General features: G+C 37.7%; 1 protein-coding gene across 1 annotated transcript in view; it reads left to right on the top strand.

Annotated features, from left to right (window-relative positions):
• BBS9 (Bardet-Biedl syndrome 9) overlaps positions 1-15,990 on the top strand; it is a 540,357-nt gene that overhangs the window by 118,602 nt on the left and 405,765 nt on the right. The window contains exons 5-6 of the mRNA XM_049784883.1: positions 4,180-4,354; positions 12,691-12,775. Of these exons, the coding sequence (XP_049640840.1) occupies positions 4,180-4,354; positions 12,691-12,775 (260 nt within the window). The remainder of the gene's footprint in view (positions 1-4,179; positions 4,355-12,690; positions 12,776-15,990) is intronic.

Below are 15,990 nucleotides of genomic sequence, written 5' to 3'. Positions count from 1 at the left end.
GCCACAGGTCATGTTTGCATTTCTTCACTTGTATTTTCACTCAATATGTAAAAGAAATATGATCATAGAGAGTTTCAGAAAACATGTAGTATGCTGAGTAATGGTAGACTGCTTTTATGTATGCCACCACTTACTCTGCTGCATAGATTCCAGAGGAAGCAGAAGACGGCAGAGAAATGAAGAAAACTCTATTCAGAACTGCTTCTGTGGGATCTCTGTTGTCATAATGAATAATAGAAAAGGCTCTGGGTCATGCAAGAATTAAAAAGTTTCTGGACACACACACATGCACAGGACATTATTTCATTGAACAGACTAAATTTAGGAGAGCAAAATCATAATGTACGAGTCATTTCAAAATGTAATTGATGGCCAGTTTATTCATTTTGTTAAGCTTTAACTGTATGATAGCACCAGAAATGAGAAACACACTTTAATAAATAGTCATTTCTCAAGGTTGCCCTCGTGAAATATATGTGTCATCCTTTTGCCCCACAGGCACAAAAATTTTACTTTGCCTTTGAGAATGAAAATATATTGATTTCTAAAATCCTTTCAAAGTACTTTTGGTAGGTCCTTTCTTAATTCCCACATCTTCCAAATCTTAGTCATTATTTTTCTTCCATTGTGTTTAGGATCTCTCATTGGAATTAGTAAAAACATCTTAGTTGTTAACTTTTAGTGGAATCAACTCTTTAAATTTTGTAAATATTGGGGCCAGAGAGATAGCACAGCGGTAGGGCATTTGCCTTGCATGCAGAAAGATGGTGGTTCGAATCCCGGCATCTCAGATGGTCCCCCATGTCTTCTGGGGGTGATTTCTGAGTGTAGAGCCCAGAGTAACCCCTGAGCGCTACTGCGTGTGACCCAAAAACCCACCTCCCTAAAAAAATTGTGTAAATATTTAAATTTATTTTATCTTTTATTTAGTTATTTATTTTGGCTTTTGGGCTACACCCAGTGGTGTTCTGGGTTACGCCTTGTGGGCTTGGCAGATCATATGGGTTGCCAGGGATCAAACCTGGGTCTACTGTGTGCAAGGCAAATACACTACCAGCAGTACTATTGCTCTGGTTGTTGGTTTATTATTTTTGTTTTTTGGGTCACACCCAGCAGCACTCAGGGGTTTCTCCTGGTTCTACGCTCAGAAATCGCTCCTGGCATGCTTGGAGGACCATGTGGGATGCCGGGATTCAAACCACTGTCCTTCTGCATGAAAGACAAATGCCTTACTTCCATGCTATCTTGCCAGCCCCTAAACACTTAATTTTATATACATTTTCATCTAGAAAACTTTTATATATCTGACAAAGTAAATTGGCACTCGTTTTTTCACCATTCCTGAGTCAAGAGCTGCAAATAAAAACACATGGGCTCACAATTTTTTATAATGAATCATTTGAAGGAAATTTACAAGTCTTGTATTTCTTCATCCATTACAACTTCAGAATGTGTTCCAACAAGCACATTCTCTCTGTAATCATAAGTCTGTGATCCCACTTAGGAAAACTAACACTCATTCTTTAATGATGGCTACATACAAATCATTTTCCTTTTAAATGTCTGCTGTGCTTGGTGGTTTTATTAGTAAAAAAATCAGATCAAGTAAAACTAAATGTTCAGAGACAGCAATGTTGAATGGTTCTAAAATTTCAGAAATTTTGGTTGTTGTTTAAGGTTCAGTTTGGTACTAGAGAGAGATAATACAATAGGTAATGGCCTAGCCTTGCATGAGGCCAACCCTGCTTTGATTCTAGCACCACATTTGGTTCTCTGATCCCTGCCAGAAGTGTTCCCTGAGAGCAAAGTCAGGAGTCAGACCTGAGCACCTCCCCAAAGGAAACACCCTACTGAAGGAAAGATGTTTAACTCTGTTATATTTGGCCACATGGCGGTAAAGTGTTTCCTGGATGGTAGGGGTCTCTGTAGTTTGCAATATGTAATTTCCCTCTCTGAGGCTGAGATGAGCTGTACCTATAATGCTGGAAAGAGAATGGGTAAGCTGTAAATTTAGCATGCTCAGTCCTTTAAGAACAAGTATCTCTGATGCCTGTTCTTTCTTTTTTCAAGAATGTAATTGTTTGATGTGTTTGAAATGGAGATCTGGAAATGCTGGCTCGATTTACATGTGCCAGATACCATATTGAAAATGGGAACAAAAGTTGTATAAATTGCACATTAGTTTGTTTTTTTTGTCAATAACTGAGTTATATCAAGCTATAGTACATTTATTTAATAACTTCTCATGTATCCTGCCATATCTTTTTGAGCTTTATAGCATTATAGTTGCATCTGTGCTTAGGCCATTTTCCTTTTTTGGAATTATTTGGCACATAGTTGACAAATGCTTCATTATCTTTTTTTTTTTTTTTTTAATGGCAGAATTGGCGCCAGTCTTTGCTCCTGGAGGAAACTGGTGACAATGACCTTCTTGAAGATTCTATCATTTATTGTGTCTTTTATATGTTTAATAGTATGAGAAGCATTTACTTATTAGCTCTTTTTTTGTTGTGTTTTAGGAGCAATGCCTGGATGTCCCACCCAGGGTTCTCTGCTTTCTGGGCTATCAGTATCAGATGGATTATGGTGCCTGGTCCCTTAGTGGTTCGTGGTTGGGTCATATAAGTGCCTTAATTCTTGTACTGTCTTTTTGGCCTGGTGTTCTGCCTGTCTTGGGGCTACTCTTGGCAGCACTTAGGGTCTCCTTCTAGGTTTGTGCTAAGGGTCATCCAGGTGGGAATCAAATTGAGGCTTCCTGCATGCTCAGCAGGTACTCTGCCCAGCTAGTATCTTTCCATTTTCTTCTTTCTGTTATTGAAGCATGCATATATGAATACAATTTTCAACCTGGAGCATCCTCTTAGAGTATTTATTTTGGGTTTTTGGTTCACATCCAATAGTACTCAAGATTTACTCTCTATTCTGTGCTTAGGGATCACAGGCAGTGTTTTGGGACCAAGTTAGTGTCGGTGATCAAACTGTAGTTTAACAGTGATTTATCAAGGGAAGTGACTAAACTGCACTCTCTTGCTGGCCTTTTCTGAGTATTTAAAAATGATACATCTAGGGGCCGGAGAGATAGCCTGGAGGTAGGGCATTTGCCTTGCATCCAGAAGGATGGTGGTTCGAATCCTGGCATCCGTATGGTCCCCTGAGGCTGCCAAGAGCTATTTCTGGATTTCTGAGCGTAGAGCCAGGAGTAACCTCTGAGCGCTGCTGGGTGTAACCAAAAACCAAAACCAAAACCAAAAAAAAAGATACATCTAGTGAATATATTTATATATCTATTATTTAACGTTTTTGAGCAAAGTATTTATTGAATTTCAAATTTTGAATGTATTTATTGCCACTGATATCCCAGGTTGTACTTCATGATATTCCATGAAGTGTAGTTACTTTGTGTTGATTGTATATGTTGGGTATGGGCTAACGATAACAAATTAGAGGATTGATATTTAAAACTTTTTATTAATGTATACTTTATTATTTATCTGACATTTTTTCTATAATATATTGTAGATTACTCTAAATATGCTAGAAGATCCTACAAAGTTGTAGGATACTTTACTATAGCCTAGAAATTACTATGTCATCTTAGTATATTTTAAACATAAATTTGAATTAATACTAAAAGATTAGTCGTAGAAAGGACTTAAAAAGCAGTACAGCTTTGGGCATGTAGTGATTATTATTTTTTAGCTTTAATATTTTCACTTCCCAAAGTTCTCAGCATGGTGTTTTATGTCAATTTATGTCTAGTGTATGACTATGCCTTTGGCCTACCGTACTTCACTAGTAATTCATTTGAAAGTCTGAGGCTGACACTGTATAAGAAAGAGAAGCAACCTCATGAGAACAATTTTTGTTATTCTTCTGAATTTGGTAAAATTGATGTCTTAAAAAGAACTATGATTTTTCTCATAGATTATTTTGACCTAGAGAGTGGTATACTGTAAGTGAAAGTAAATACATTTAGAGACATCTTTTTGTAATTTAAAAGTTGGGAAATGTGTGTATACTTTTATATGAAATAATCTAATCAGTATATAATTAAAAAATTAAAGCATTCATTTTGCCCTTGGGGGAAAACTGAAAATAGCATAATTTTGGGACTAAAAGATCAAAATCAACATATTTCTAAGGAGATCAGTTCATCTAATACCCTCTAATCTTCTGTAGGTCGAGATTTAATTTGTATCCAGTCTATGGATGGGATGCTGATGCTGTTTGAGCAGGAAAGCTTTGCTTTTGGGAGATTTCTCCCTGGTTCTTTACTCCCGGGTCCTCTTGCATACAGTTCTCGTACAGATTCCTTCATTACTGTTTCTTCTTGCCGACAAGTGGAAAGTTACAAGTAAGTATTTTGAATATTTTACCTTTGAATCACAATCAGTGTTTTGATTGCTGGTAGATTCTTTTCCACAGTGTGTGACTATTTTCAATGATTCAATGTTCCCTTGATAAAATGTGCTTATGGGTGTCACTATGGACCTTGAGACTATCATGTCTGTCTTGTAAGACATCCTAAAGGCTTCAAAATGCTGAAATTTGAGATAAGATAAGAGGAGTACTTGTCCTGGGTTGGAGTTCCATTGCTGGTGTTTGGTGATTGGTGTCCTTATCCTGTCGTTCAGAGGGTATTCATGATTATTTTGGTGAGATTGTTGTGTCAAGTTGTGACCCCCTTAACTTGCACAATAATTATTGTGACTTTTGTTTGAATTGTAAATAAGAGTGTGAGTAAAAAATATCCAATACAAAGATACATATACATATATAAATATATGATCCTGTCACCAAAATATAGGAAGAATACTGCCAAGAAATGAATGATTTTTGAATGGCAGTAACGTTTTAAGAGTTTTATTGTGGTCACCATGATTTGCAATACTGTTGATGATAGGGCTTTATGCATGCAGTGTTCCAACTTCATACCCCCACCAAGGGTCAGCTTCCCTTCACTTGTCTTACCACAGCTCCCCTTGTTGTCCCTGCTGTCTTCCTGCCACAGAAGCTCAGTTTATATTACCTTACTCTGTTGTTATTCCCTTACTCTTCTTTTTTATCCCACATGTGAGAATGATCATTTTGTTCATCTGTCTCTTTCTGACTTATGTCAACTTAGCATGTTACCCCCCAGTTCCATCATAATATCAAATCTATTTCATCATTTCTTACAACTGAGTAGTAGTCCATTGTATTTAAGTACCATCACTACCAATCAAACACTTGGTTTGTTTCTCTATTTTCACTCTCATGAATAATGATACAGTGAACATAGGAGCACAAATGTCTTTCTGGAAAAGAGTTCTGAACCCTTAGTATAGATTCCTGGAAGTGGAATACCTGGAAGTGGAAGCTTTTTTTGAGTAGCGTCTTATACTGTTTTCAATGGAATGCTAGTGATTTTTTTTCCGCTTTTTGGCCACATCTGGTGATACTCAGGGGTTACTCCAGGCTATGCGCTCAGAAATCGCTCCTGGCTTGGAGGGATGATATGGGATGCTGGGGGAATCAAACTGTGGTCCATCCTAGGTCAGCGCATGCAAGGCAAATGCCCTACCATTTGCACCACCTATGGAGGTTCCGGCCTCCTGCTAGTGATTTTTTTTTTGTTTGTTTGTTTTTGGACCACACCCAGTGTTGCTCAGGAGTTACTCCCGCTATGTACTCAGAAATCGCTCCTGGCTTAGGGGACCATATGTGATGCTGGGGGATCGAACCACAGTCTGCTGTGCCACCGCTCTGGTCCCATGCTACTGATTTTTTAAAGGGAAAATTGAAATCTGAAAATGATTCATAGGATGAAAACAGTTTAAATTCCCTCTGCCATAAAAATTCTTATATTGTAGATGAAGCTTAGAAAGAAAATAGAATTACAACATTTATAGTGATTTTATTGTTTATTATCTGATAAAAATATTTAGAACTTTAAACATCTAAGCAGTACATCACTGTAGCTTTTCAGTATTAGTTTTGGCTATATGATATTTCCCAAGACAGGAAGAAAATGTAAATTTATAAGGAAATAGCTGAAAAATTTTCTCATAGCTTTAATTTAAGGTAGGAGGTTAATGAATACCTTGTAAGTGTCAGTCTACTGTCAGTGAATTATTGTCAAGATTCCTGGAATTCAAAACTCTGAACTTAGGTAAATGTGATGAAGCAGAAATTATGAGATAGACATATATTATTATGTCTATTCTTTTTATAACTTCTATGGCTTTTGCCCAAAGGAAACAAAGGAGCTACACTGACACTGATAATAAAATATTGTGTTTGTTTGAGAGGTGAGAAAATTAATTGTGCAATTTATTCAAGTTTGCCCAAAGTTGGACACTGTGAAGGATATCTGCTTTTCAACTTTCCATGAGCTCAGTGCCTCACTTGCCCTAAGATGCCAATGGAGTCAAAGTACAGAGATTTGAAAGTCCCCATGACTTTGGCATATGTTCCTAGGAATAGGAACACTTTGACAATAGACACTTTTAAGTTTAATAAATGATTAGCACTGGCAATTGTGAGATCAAAGAAAGCAGGAAAACTAGTTATGTTTATTCAAGGCTTCAGTAAATCTATTTATACCCACTTTAGTAGAAAGCAGTAAGTTAATAGAAAATATTTTAGGATATAAATAATTTTTTGTATCTATTAAATTATGTTAAAATAAGCTCATTTTATTTAAATAGAAACTGGGGAAGATTCTTGGTCTCTGACGGGTTATATATAAAGATCACCTGGATAAACCACTTGATAAATGCTTGTTTACAAAATCTTATTCCTCATTATCCTGGATTTTGATTTCATGGATTTTGGGCTAAGACCCAGAAATCAGTGCAAGCACATACTCCAGGTGATTTAGTTCATGATATTTTAAGCATTGGGTTTCTTTTGGAGCAAGAAAATGCTTATCCTATTTTTTCCCCCTTTCCATCACTCCCTCTTCCTTTCCCTCCATTTGCCCCACTTCCCTCCCTTCCTCTCATCTCCCGCCCTCCCTCCCTCCCCTATTGTTTTCATGGTTATATTTGTTCAAACTTTGGTTCATCTTTTTTTTTTTTTTTTTTTGGTTTTTGGGCCACACCCTGTGACGCTCAGGGGTTACTCCTGGCTATGCGCTCAGAAGTTGCTCCTGGCTTCTTGGGGGACCATATGGGACGCCGGGGGATCGAACCGCGGTCCGTCCTAGGCTAGCACAGGCAAGGCAGGCACCTTACCTCCAGCGCCACCGCCCGGCCCCACTTTGGTTCATCTTTTATTCACTTTTTCTTTGTTTGGTTTTTTTTTGGGGGGCCACACCCGGAGGCACTCAGGAGTTACTTCTGGCCCTGTGCCCAGAAATTACCCCTGACCAGCTCAGGGGACATATGGGATGCCGGGGATCAAATCTGGACTGTCTGTATACAAAGCAAATGCCCTATCCATTGTGCTATCACTCTGGTCCCTCATGGTTTTTTTGTTACCTGTATAGTTAATATAATCAGTCAAGTGTGACCTAATTTTTTTCCATTCTTATTCAACCCCTGCTTTTTGTTCTCATTGGTACAAGTCTTACTAGATTTCTGTTTTCTAGTATTCACCTTTGCCCTAGTTACCAAGGAAGCCTAGAGAAGGTATTTGTGAATGATGGTTGAAAATAGGAAGACTTTCTATTTTTTGAAAAGTACTCGCCACGAGCTCTTTTCTTTCTTTCTTTCTTTTTTTTTTTTTACTATAAGCACGCACATTCTCTAATTCCCTTATAGTCGCTTCCGATGACTCTACTAAGGTGCTAATCTGCTTTGAAGAGTCTTAAAGTGTAATGTGTGTGTATAGACACAAGACATGTGCACACATATGTATGTATACATGCATACTCATGCATAGACACGTCTATCCATATATATGCTTTAGAGCCACCCTCAGCCATGCTCCTGGCTTACTGTAGGCTCTATGCTCAGGGATCACTCTGGGGTCGCGAGGCTTGAACCCAGTCTGCCACATGCAAGGCAAGTACCTTACTACATTACTTTTCCAACCCACACTTAGGCAATTATATTGAAAGAGTGTATTGTTCGTGAAACCTAGACTGTTGCCACATTAAATATGAGGTGTTTTCTCTTTGACTATTGAGGCTTATTATTTGTTTTCTTTCCTTTTTTGCCCTTTCTGTCTGAATCCCTTTTTCTTCCTTCCTTCTCTGGATGTGAATATTCGTTCTATTCTCTGCTCTTTTTGAACTTGTTCTTGATACAGCTTTCTCTTTTTTTTCTCAGTTCGTAGTAATTTAACAGGACATCTCATCACACATTGATATGAAATATTTGATTATTTTTCTCCTGGAACTGGTTAGTTGCTCCTCGATGGCCGAGAATTTGTCTTCCTAGAGACATCAAAGGCCGCTAAAGGTAGATGTTTCAAAGGAAATGGAGGAAAGAGTGAGAAGTTTGCCAGATAAGCTTCTCTTTAATTATCTACATCTCTATAAAAATGATTCCACATAGTATAATCAAGAATGTAGCTGTAGTTGAAATGAGGCTGTTAAAGATCTGTGTCCCAGGCTCCAGTGCTAGTAGGGCATATGGCACCTAACAGTTCCACAATGGTCCCCTTTGAAGTGACAGCTTTGTTTCGTTTTATAATGAATGATTTTGGTGGGCTTACTTTTGTGTTCTGTGACATGTGAATGACTATTTTACTTCCTTGCTGCTGTTTTTAAGATGTGATATGTAGGGGGGGGTCACTGCTGCCCCAAAGTCCTTTTAAACATGTGTGGCTTATTGTGTCAAAAAGAACTCACTGGCATTCTTCTGGGCTGGTTCTATTTGTGATGGATGGCTTTCTGTTCAGAGAAACACATATGTAACTCTTATGATCTTTTATTACTTTGGGTCCTGCTATTCTTTTAGTAGCCACAACAGGGAATTTTATTCTTTAGCTTATATCACTGAATACTTCAGTGGTGAAGGAAAAAATAATTCAAAAAAAATTTTTTTTCTTTCTTTTTGGGCCACACCCGGTGATGCACAGAGGTTACTTCTGGGGATGCGCTCAGAAATTGTTCCTGGCCGGGGGATCAAACCGCAGTCCATTCTAGGTTAGCTGTGTGCACAAGCCCTACTTCTTGTGCCATCACTCTGGCCCCCAAGTTTTTTTTTTTAATGTTAGTTTTTTTCAATTTTGGATAGATGCCCAGGTACGTTATTGGTCCCACTTAAAAGGATGTCGGGAGAACCATAAATTAGATGCTATTGTGAGTTTGTCATCATCTACATTTACTGTCAGTTATGCTTAGTAATAAAATACTCTTCTGAGTTATATTCCAGGAAAAGAAATGATCTGGATTTGGAAATCAGGAGTCAGTTTTGTCTGTGCCTCTTCCTGCTGTTTTTATGTTAATGAGATCACTTTAGGGGCTCACTTGTCAGATGAAAAAATAGCTCTCTGCAGTAATGTATTTCAAATAGCTGAAAAGGCTCTGGGTTTTATTTATTTATTTATTTGCAGCAATCTCATTAATGTCCATTTCATTCTTGCAGTAGCTTGGTGTCTGCATCTAATTAATTACCTGTGTAATTAATTGCCGAAGGTTATAACCATAATGGGTTTACTCTGGGGTGATGTTTTAGTCTCAGTTCACACTATTTCTGGTACCACCAACTGGGAAGAGTCAAGCAATTCTTTACAAGTTGGAATGTGAAGATTAATTATTTTGTATATTGGCAGACTTAAGGCTTTTGAAAGGAAGACTGCTGGTTTGAAGGCAATTTGTTGCAGCTATGTGTTTAATGTTTGGAGCCTGGTTTTATGAGGCTGCTATCTTCACCACTTTCTTACCTTTGTTGGTCTTATTAAACACCCATCATGGCCTTTCACGTCTCTTTGCTTGCTGCATGCCTATGTGGGCGTTGTTTGTTTTGCCATAGTACCTTCTGCCTTTTTACCATAGTGTTGAATTTTTTTTTTTTTGATTTTTGTTTTTTGTTTTAGGGTCACATCCGGCAGTGCTCAGAGGTTACTCCTGGCTTTATGCTCAGAAATCGCCCCTGGCAGGCACAGGGGACCATATGGGATGCCGGAATTCGAACCACCATCCTTCAGCATGAAAGGCAACCGCCTTACCTCCATGCTATAGCTCCGGCCCCATGAATTTTTAATCAGATTTTTGAACCCAGCTGTCTCTCCCTGGGCACTAGATCACTCTGGATATTTGTTTCTGTCACTCTGTTTTCTGGGTACAATGTGCATTTCTGCTATGAGGCAATCTGAGTATACTATATATTTTTATTTGTATAAGAATTTTCATAACTATTTTGGGAAGTCTTGATAGATGGAAATAAATACAGTTTTTTATTTGTAGCTCGTATAGTAGATTTTTAACTGTGTATTTTAACTGTGTATTCATTGAGTTAAATTTATTTTTATCTTTTTTTTTTGTTTTGTTTTGTTTTTGGTTTTTGGGCCACACCCGTTTGACGCTCAGGGGTTACTCCTGGCTATGTGCTCAGAAATCGCCCCTGGCTTGGGGGGACCATATGGGACGCCGGGGGATCGAACCGCAGTCCGTTCCTTGGTAGCACTTATAAGGCAGACACCTTATCTCCAGCGCCACCTTCCCGGCCCCTTATTTTTATCTTTATTTAAACACTGTGATTACAAACATGGCTGTAGTTGGGTTTTAGTCACAAAAAGAACACCTCCTTCACCAGTACAACATTCTCACCACCAATGCACCCCATATTCCTCCACCCATACACCCCGTCTGCATTTGAGACAGGCATTATACTTCTCTCACTCATTAACATTTTTGTGGTACTTGTTAGTGTTCTAACTGCACTCACCCCTCCTTGAGGTGAGCTTCATATCGTGAGCCGGTCCTTCCGGCCCTCATCTCTTGGCATTATTACAATAATGTCTTTTATTTTTCTTAAAACCCATAGATAAGTGAGACTATTCTGTTTCTCTCTCTCTCTCTCTCTCTCTCTCTCTCTCTCTCTCTCTCTCTTTCTCTCTCCACCCCCCCCGTGAGTTAAATTTATATTCATTAAACTTTTATATTACATAAGACTGATTTTCATGACACCTTACAAAATGTATATTCACTAATTATTTTTTTTCTCAGTTGTAATTAGAGACTTTTATTCCAGGTTGAGATCGATATTTGAATACCAGTGTACATACAATACTTTACAAAAATACCCCACATGGCTTTAGTCATCTGTGTCATTGATGTTTGCACTCTTAATCAAGTCTTTCTCTTAGGGGCCTGGAAGGTGGCGCTAGAGGTAAGGTGTCTGCCTTGCAAGCACTAGCATAGGACGGACAGTGGTTCGATCCCCCAGCGTCCCATATGGTCCCCCCAAGCCAGGGGCGATTTCTGAGCACATAGCCAGGAGTAACCCCTGAGCATCAAACGGGTGTGGCCCAAAAACAAAACAAAACAAAAGTCTTTCTCTTAAACATGATGTCTGATTATATTAATCTAATATTTCATTCTTAGCTTTGGAAGAACAATGTGAGAATTTTGATTTAGCTGGAGGGAAAAGAATCCATGTGCCTTTTGTTCCTTCATTCACAACAGGATTATATCTGCAAGAATATGCTTTTTACTAATGGGAAATAAGGACATTTAAGCCATATAGGCAAAATTATTTCTAGATTGAATGATATTTATAAATTGTATTTGAGCTAAATGTTCCTACTGAAATAAAACCTGTAACATATTTAGGAAAGTCAGAAATTCCAAAATATCTATTATTGAGAACCTGTTACATAAGAGATAAATTTCTAGGTTATTGATTTCTATTTGCATATAAGTCTCCATTAATTGAGTATCTAATAGATACTGTACAAAGTTCCACATTATTTTAAAAATTTTCAACAATGCTGCTGTTTAGATTAATGTTATTATATATGGGAAAAGCAAGTTACTGTGATTAATTTGTCAAAATACTTATTTAGTTATTTAGCTGGGAATTAAACACAAGTTTATAATCTATGTATTATAGATTATAATTAAGATTTTCTGTTTGGACTGTTGGGCTGCTTTGTATTATTTATAAATTGTCTTCTATTGATAGGTGTTTTGGTATAGATATTTCTTGAGTATTTCTATTTGTCACTTAAAAATTCTAATGGAAGTACTTGATATATGACAGATGTTTCCCCAATATTGAATTAGCTTTTAAAACCAAGGAAAAAGCGAATTTTTTTTTTTTGCCACACCTGGTGGCTTTTAGGTGTTATTCTAGCTCTGCACTCAAAAAATCACTCCGGGCAGGCTCAGGGGAACCAGATAGGATGTTGGGGATCCCTCGGTTGGCTGCATGCAAGGCAAATGCCCTACCCATTGTGCTATGGCTCTGACCCCCCAAAAGTGACTTTTTTTTGTTTTTTTTTTTTTGCCACACCCTTTTGATGTACAGGGGTTACTCCTGGCTAAGGGCTCAGAAATTGCCCCTGGCTTGGGGGGACCATATGGGACGCCGGGGGATTGAACTGTGGTCCTTCCCTGGCTAGCGTTTGCAAGGCAGATACTTTACCTCTAGTTTCACCTCACTGGCCCCCCCAAAAGTGACTCTTAAGGTTTATGACTCATAAGCATTTTTAAATCTGTGCTTTTAGTTTGAGATTGCATGCTCTTCAGGTTTAAAGTAGTTTATATCTTTTTGCTCTAAAGTTACTTACAGTTATTTAATATATTTCAAATAGGTACCAAGTACTTGCTTTTGCAACGGATGCAGATAAAAAACAAGAAACCGAACAACAAAAACTTGGTTCTGGAAAAAGACTGGTTGTAAGATTTTTAAAATATATTTTTATAGCTTTTAAAAATATTAAAGTAATATTTTTATAGTTTTCATAGATGTTTGTATAGAACTGAAATTGCTGAAAATAAAATCGAAAATATTTTTCAGCCCTTTCTCTTTTCTGTCATTGTCAAAGAATGAAATCAGTGGTCGAAGAATTAAAAAAATTTCTTTTGGGGTGCTGGGAATTGAATCCATGTCTCAGGCATAACTAAGGTGTGCACTTTAGCCACAACCCCTGCTTCGATGATCAAAGAATTTAGTTAGGTCTTAGTAAGCAATGAAGATTCTTGCCTGGCTGTGGCCATAATGTGGCCATGATTATAGGGTTGAACCACTAGAATGACAGATTTCTCAAGGGGTCACTTTTAATTGAAGTAATTATAAACTAATAAAACAAAAAGGGGAGAAGCCCTTTAGTGAACAATTTACTACTTGTAGGCTTTGACCAAGACATTTATTTTAATTTCATTTTTCTCTTGGGTGCCTGATCCCGGTGCCTGTCTGCTGCTATGTATCCACCTCTATTGGCTCACTGGGGGTCACTGTGGGCTCAGAGCTGAGGGATCAGGGGCCTCACCTCCAGGTGTGAGAGATCCCAGCTTGAGCTAGACATTTAAAATAAAAATAAAATATCACAAGAGTTACAAAGATAAAATTATCTTAAAGCCTGGACAGGGAGTCCAGCAGGTTAAATGTACTGAACTTGAAGGCAGTTGCCTGGGTTTTACTGCCAGGTACCACAAATGCTTCCCTGAGCTTTGTTTGGAGTGATCCTGAGCACAGAGCCAGGAGTCAACTCCTAGAACAAAACAAACAAACAAACAAAAAAACAAGAAACCAAATTTAAGAACCGCAGACAGAATTTGCTTACAGACAAAGGTAGACTGCTAAATTGAGAAACTCTATGAAAAAAAATAATGATAAATGATAAATTCTCAGGAAATCAAGTCTTGGGAACACTTTTTATTCTGAAAAAAGGAAGGCAAAAGAAATACCAGCAGGTACTGAAATCTGATGGAAAGTACCCAGTGAATTCAAGACAAACAGAACTAAGATACTAGAAGAAACAATAATATGAAATTTGGAATTTCATATAGGAAAGGAATTTCAAGAAAGGGTAGTTTTTTTTTTTTATCATAGGGTGCCAAATTAAGTGGCATGACTGAAGGGAGGTTAACTTGGAAAAAGTGAAGAATAAAATCAAAACACATGGGCTCTCTCAATTGTAACAAAAATAAAGGAACACGATAAATACAAATAAGATGTAACTAGAAAGGCTGAAAGATAAATACTTAAATAAAATAAATAAATAAAAACTGCAGATAAAGTGAGATTGGAGTCAGATTTGGAGAGCTGTGTTTATTAATCTGTCTCTGAGTAAGTTAAACATGGTGTTAAACTTGCCAAATTTTAGTTCCTCACTGTGGTAGTGAAATCATTAGAAGTCTGCATCTTTTACTAAGATAGAGATGATGAAGATGCCAATGATAATGGCGATTCGATTTCTTTAATCTCCTCAATAGTACTTTCCCCGTTTTGTGCTCAGGGTTTTTACCCTTGGCTTGTGCTAAGAAATGGCTCTTGGCAGAGTTTATGGTACCCAGGATTAAACCCAGGTTCAAGACAAGCACCCTGCCCATTATACTGTCCCTCCGGCCCCATTCTCAATAGTGTTTTTGAGAAGTAACTTTTACCTGGGACTTCTCAGTGTTCCAAATATCTCATTTCCTTTTCTTCTTGATTTTATGCTTTTGGGATGTGGTTTTCCTTTTGGTATAGCCTTCACATATTTCCTTATAGGAATTTATTGGCACTATTATTGTGTCTTGCACTGATGATTTGCTCTGAAAGCAATTTACAGTTGGATAATCCCCCATTCTCATTAATTAATGAAGAATGAGAATTAGCAGAAATATTACCTTTAATTGCACCAAAGTCACTTGGTAGGACTTTGATCCCATGGAACATTATGTAATAAGTTACAATGAAGTAGAATTTAGTCTGGAATGCTTTGAAATACTTAGTTGTGGGAAGGTACTTAAGAGCTACCTGTGTTACTTCTAGCTGCCTTTGATCTATTTGATGATTTCTAATTTAATTCCATTGCGGTAAGAGATTTTTTTTGTGTTATTTGAAGTCTTGAAAACAGTTTGAGATTTTTTTTATTGCCAGGAATAAGACCTATTAGTGTGCACCCAAAGACAGTGACATTTCTGCCCATTTTAATGACTTTATTTAAAAACCATGGTTACAAGGTTATTCATGATACCGTTGATTTCCCCCCACAGTTACAAAGTTGTTCATGACTGAGATTCAGTCATACAATGTACAGTATCAGTGCACATTTTCTGTCACCAGTGTCCTTAGTTTCCTCTCACTCTCCCACCACCTGCCTCTGGGGCATATATTTCTCTCTCTCTCTCTCTCTCTCTCTCTCTCTCTCTCTCTCTCTCTCTCTCTGTCTCTCGACACTGATTTGCAATGTTGTTGCTGAAGGGTATCATGCACATTGCTTTATCTTTTTTCAGCACCCAGTTCTTTTCTAGAGTGATCATTTCCAATTATCATTGTCCTAGTGGTACCTTCTTTGCCCAATTTCACTCCCCTGTTATTTATGGCAAGCTTCCTACCATGTCCTGATCCTCCTGGCCTTTGTCTCTGTTGTCTGTAGTATGTGTGTATGTGTGTATATTTATTTTTGTTGTTGTTGTTTTTGGCTTTTGGGTCACACCCGGCAGTGCTCAGGGGTTACTTTTGGCTCTACACCGGCAGGCTCGGGGAACCATATGGGATGCTGGAATTCGAACCACCATCCTTCTGCATGCAAGGCAAACACCCCACCTCCATGCCATCACCCAGCGCCTCGATTTTATATATTTTTTAATCCCATAAATGAGTGTCTATGTCTAGCCCTCTCCTCCTGACTCATTTTACTCAACATAATCTCCACATCCATTCATGTATACCCAAATTTTATAACTTCATCTTTTCTAACAGCTGTTTAGTAGTCTATTGTGTAGATACAACACAATTTCTTTATCTACTCATCTGTGGGAAAAATGCTATTGGAAGATTTTATACGAATTTACATCCATGTCACACTTTGAGTAGTATAAACATTTTAATAATAATTACTTTCTTATCTATTGGAAGATTTTATATGAATTTACATCCATGTTACACTTTGAGTAGTATAAAC

Source organism: Suncus etruscus, chromosome 12 (genome assembly GCF_024139225.1).
Source record: "Suncus etruscus isolate mSunEtr1 chromosome 12, mSunEtr1.pri.cur, whole genome shotgun sequence".
Lineage (NCBI taxonomy): Eukaryota > Metazoa > Chordata > Mammalia > Eulipotyphla > Soricidae > Suncus > Suncus etruscus.
The sequence above is the reverse complement of the archived record's forward strand: the minus strand, read 5'-3'. Positions and strand labels throughout refer to the sequence as shown.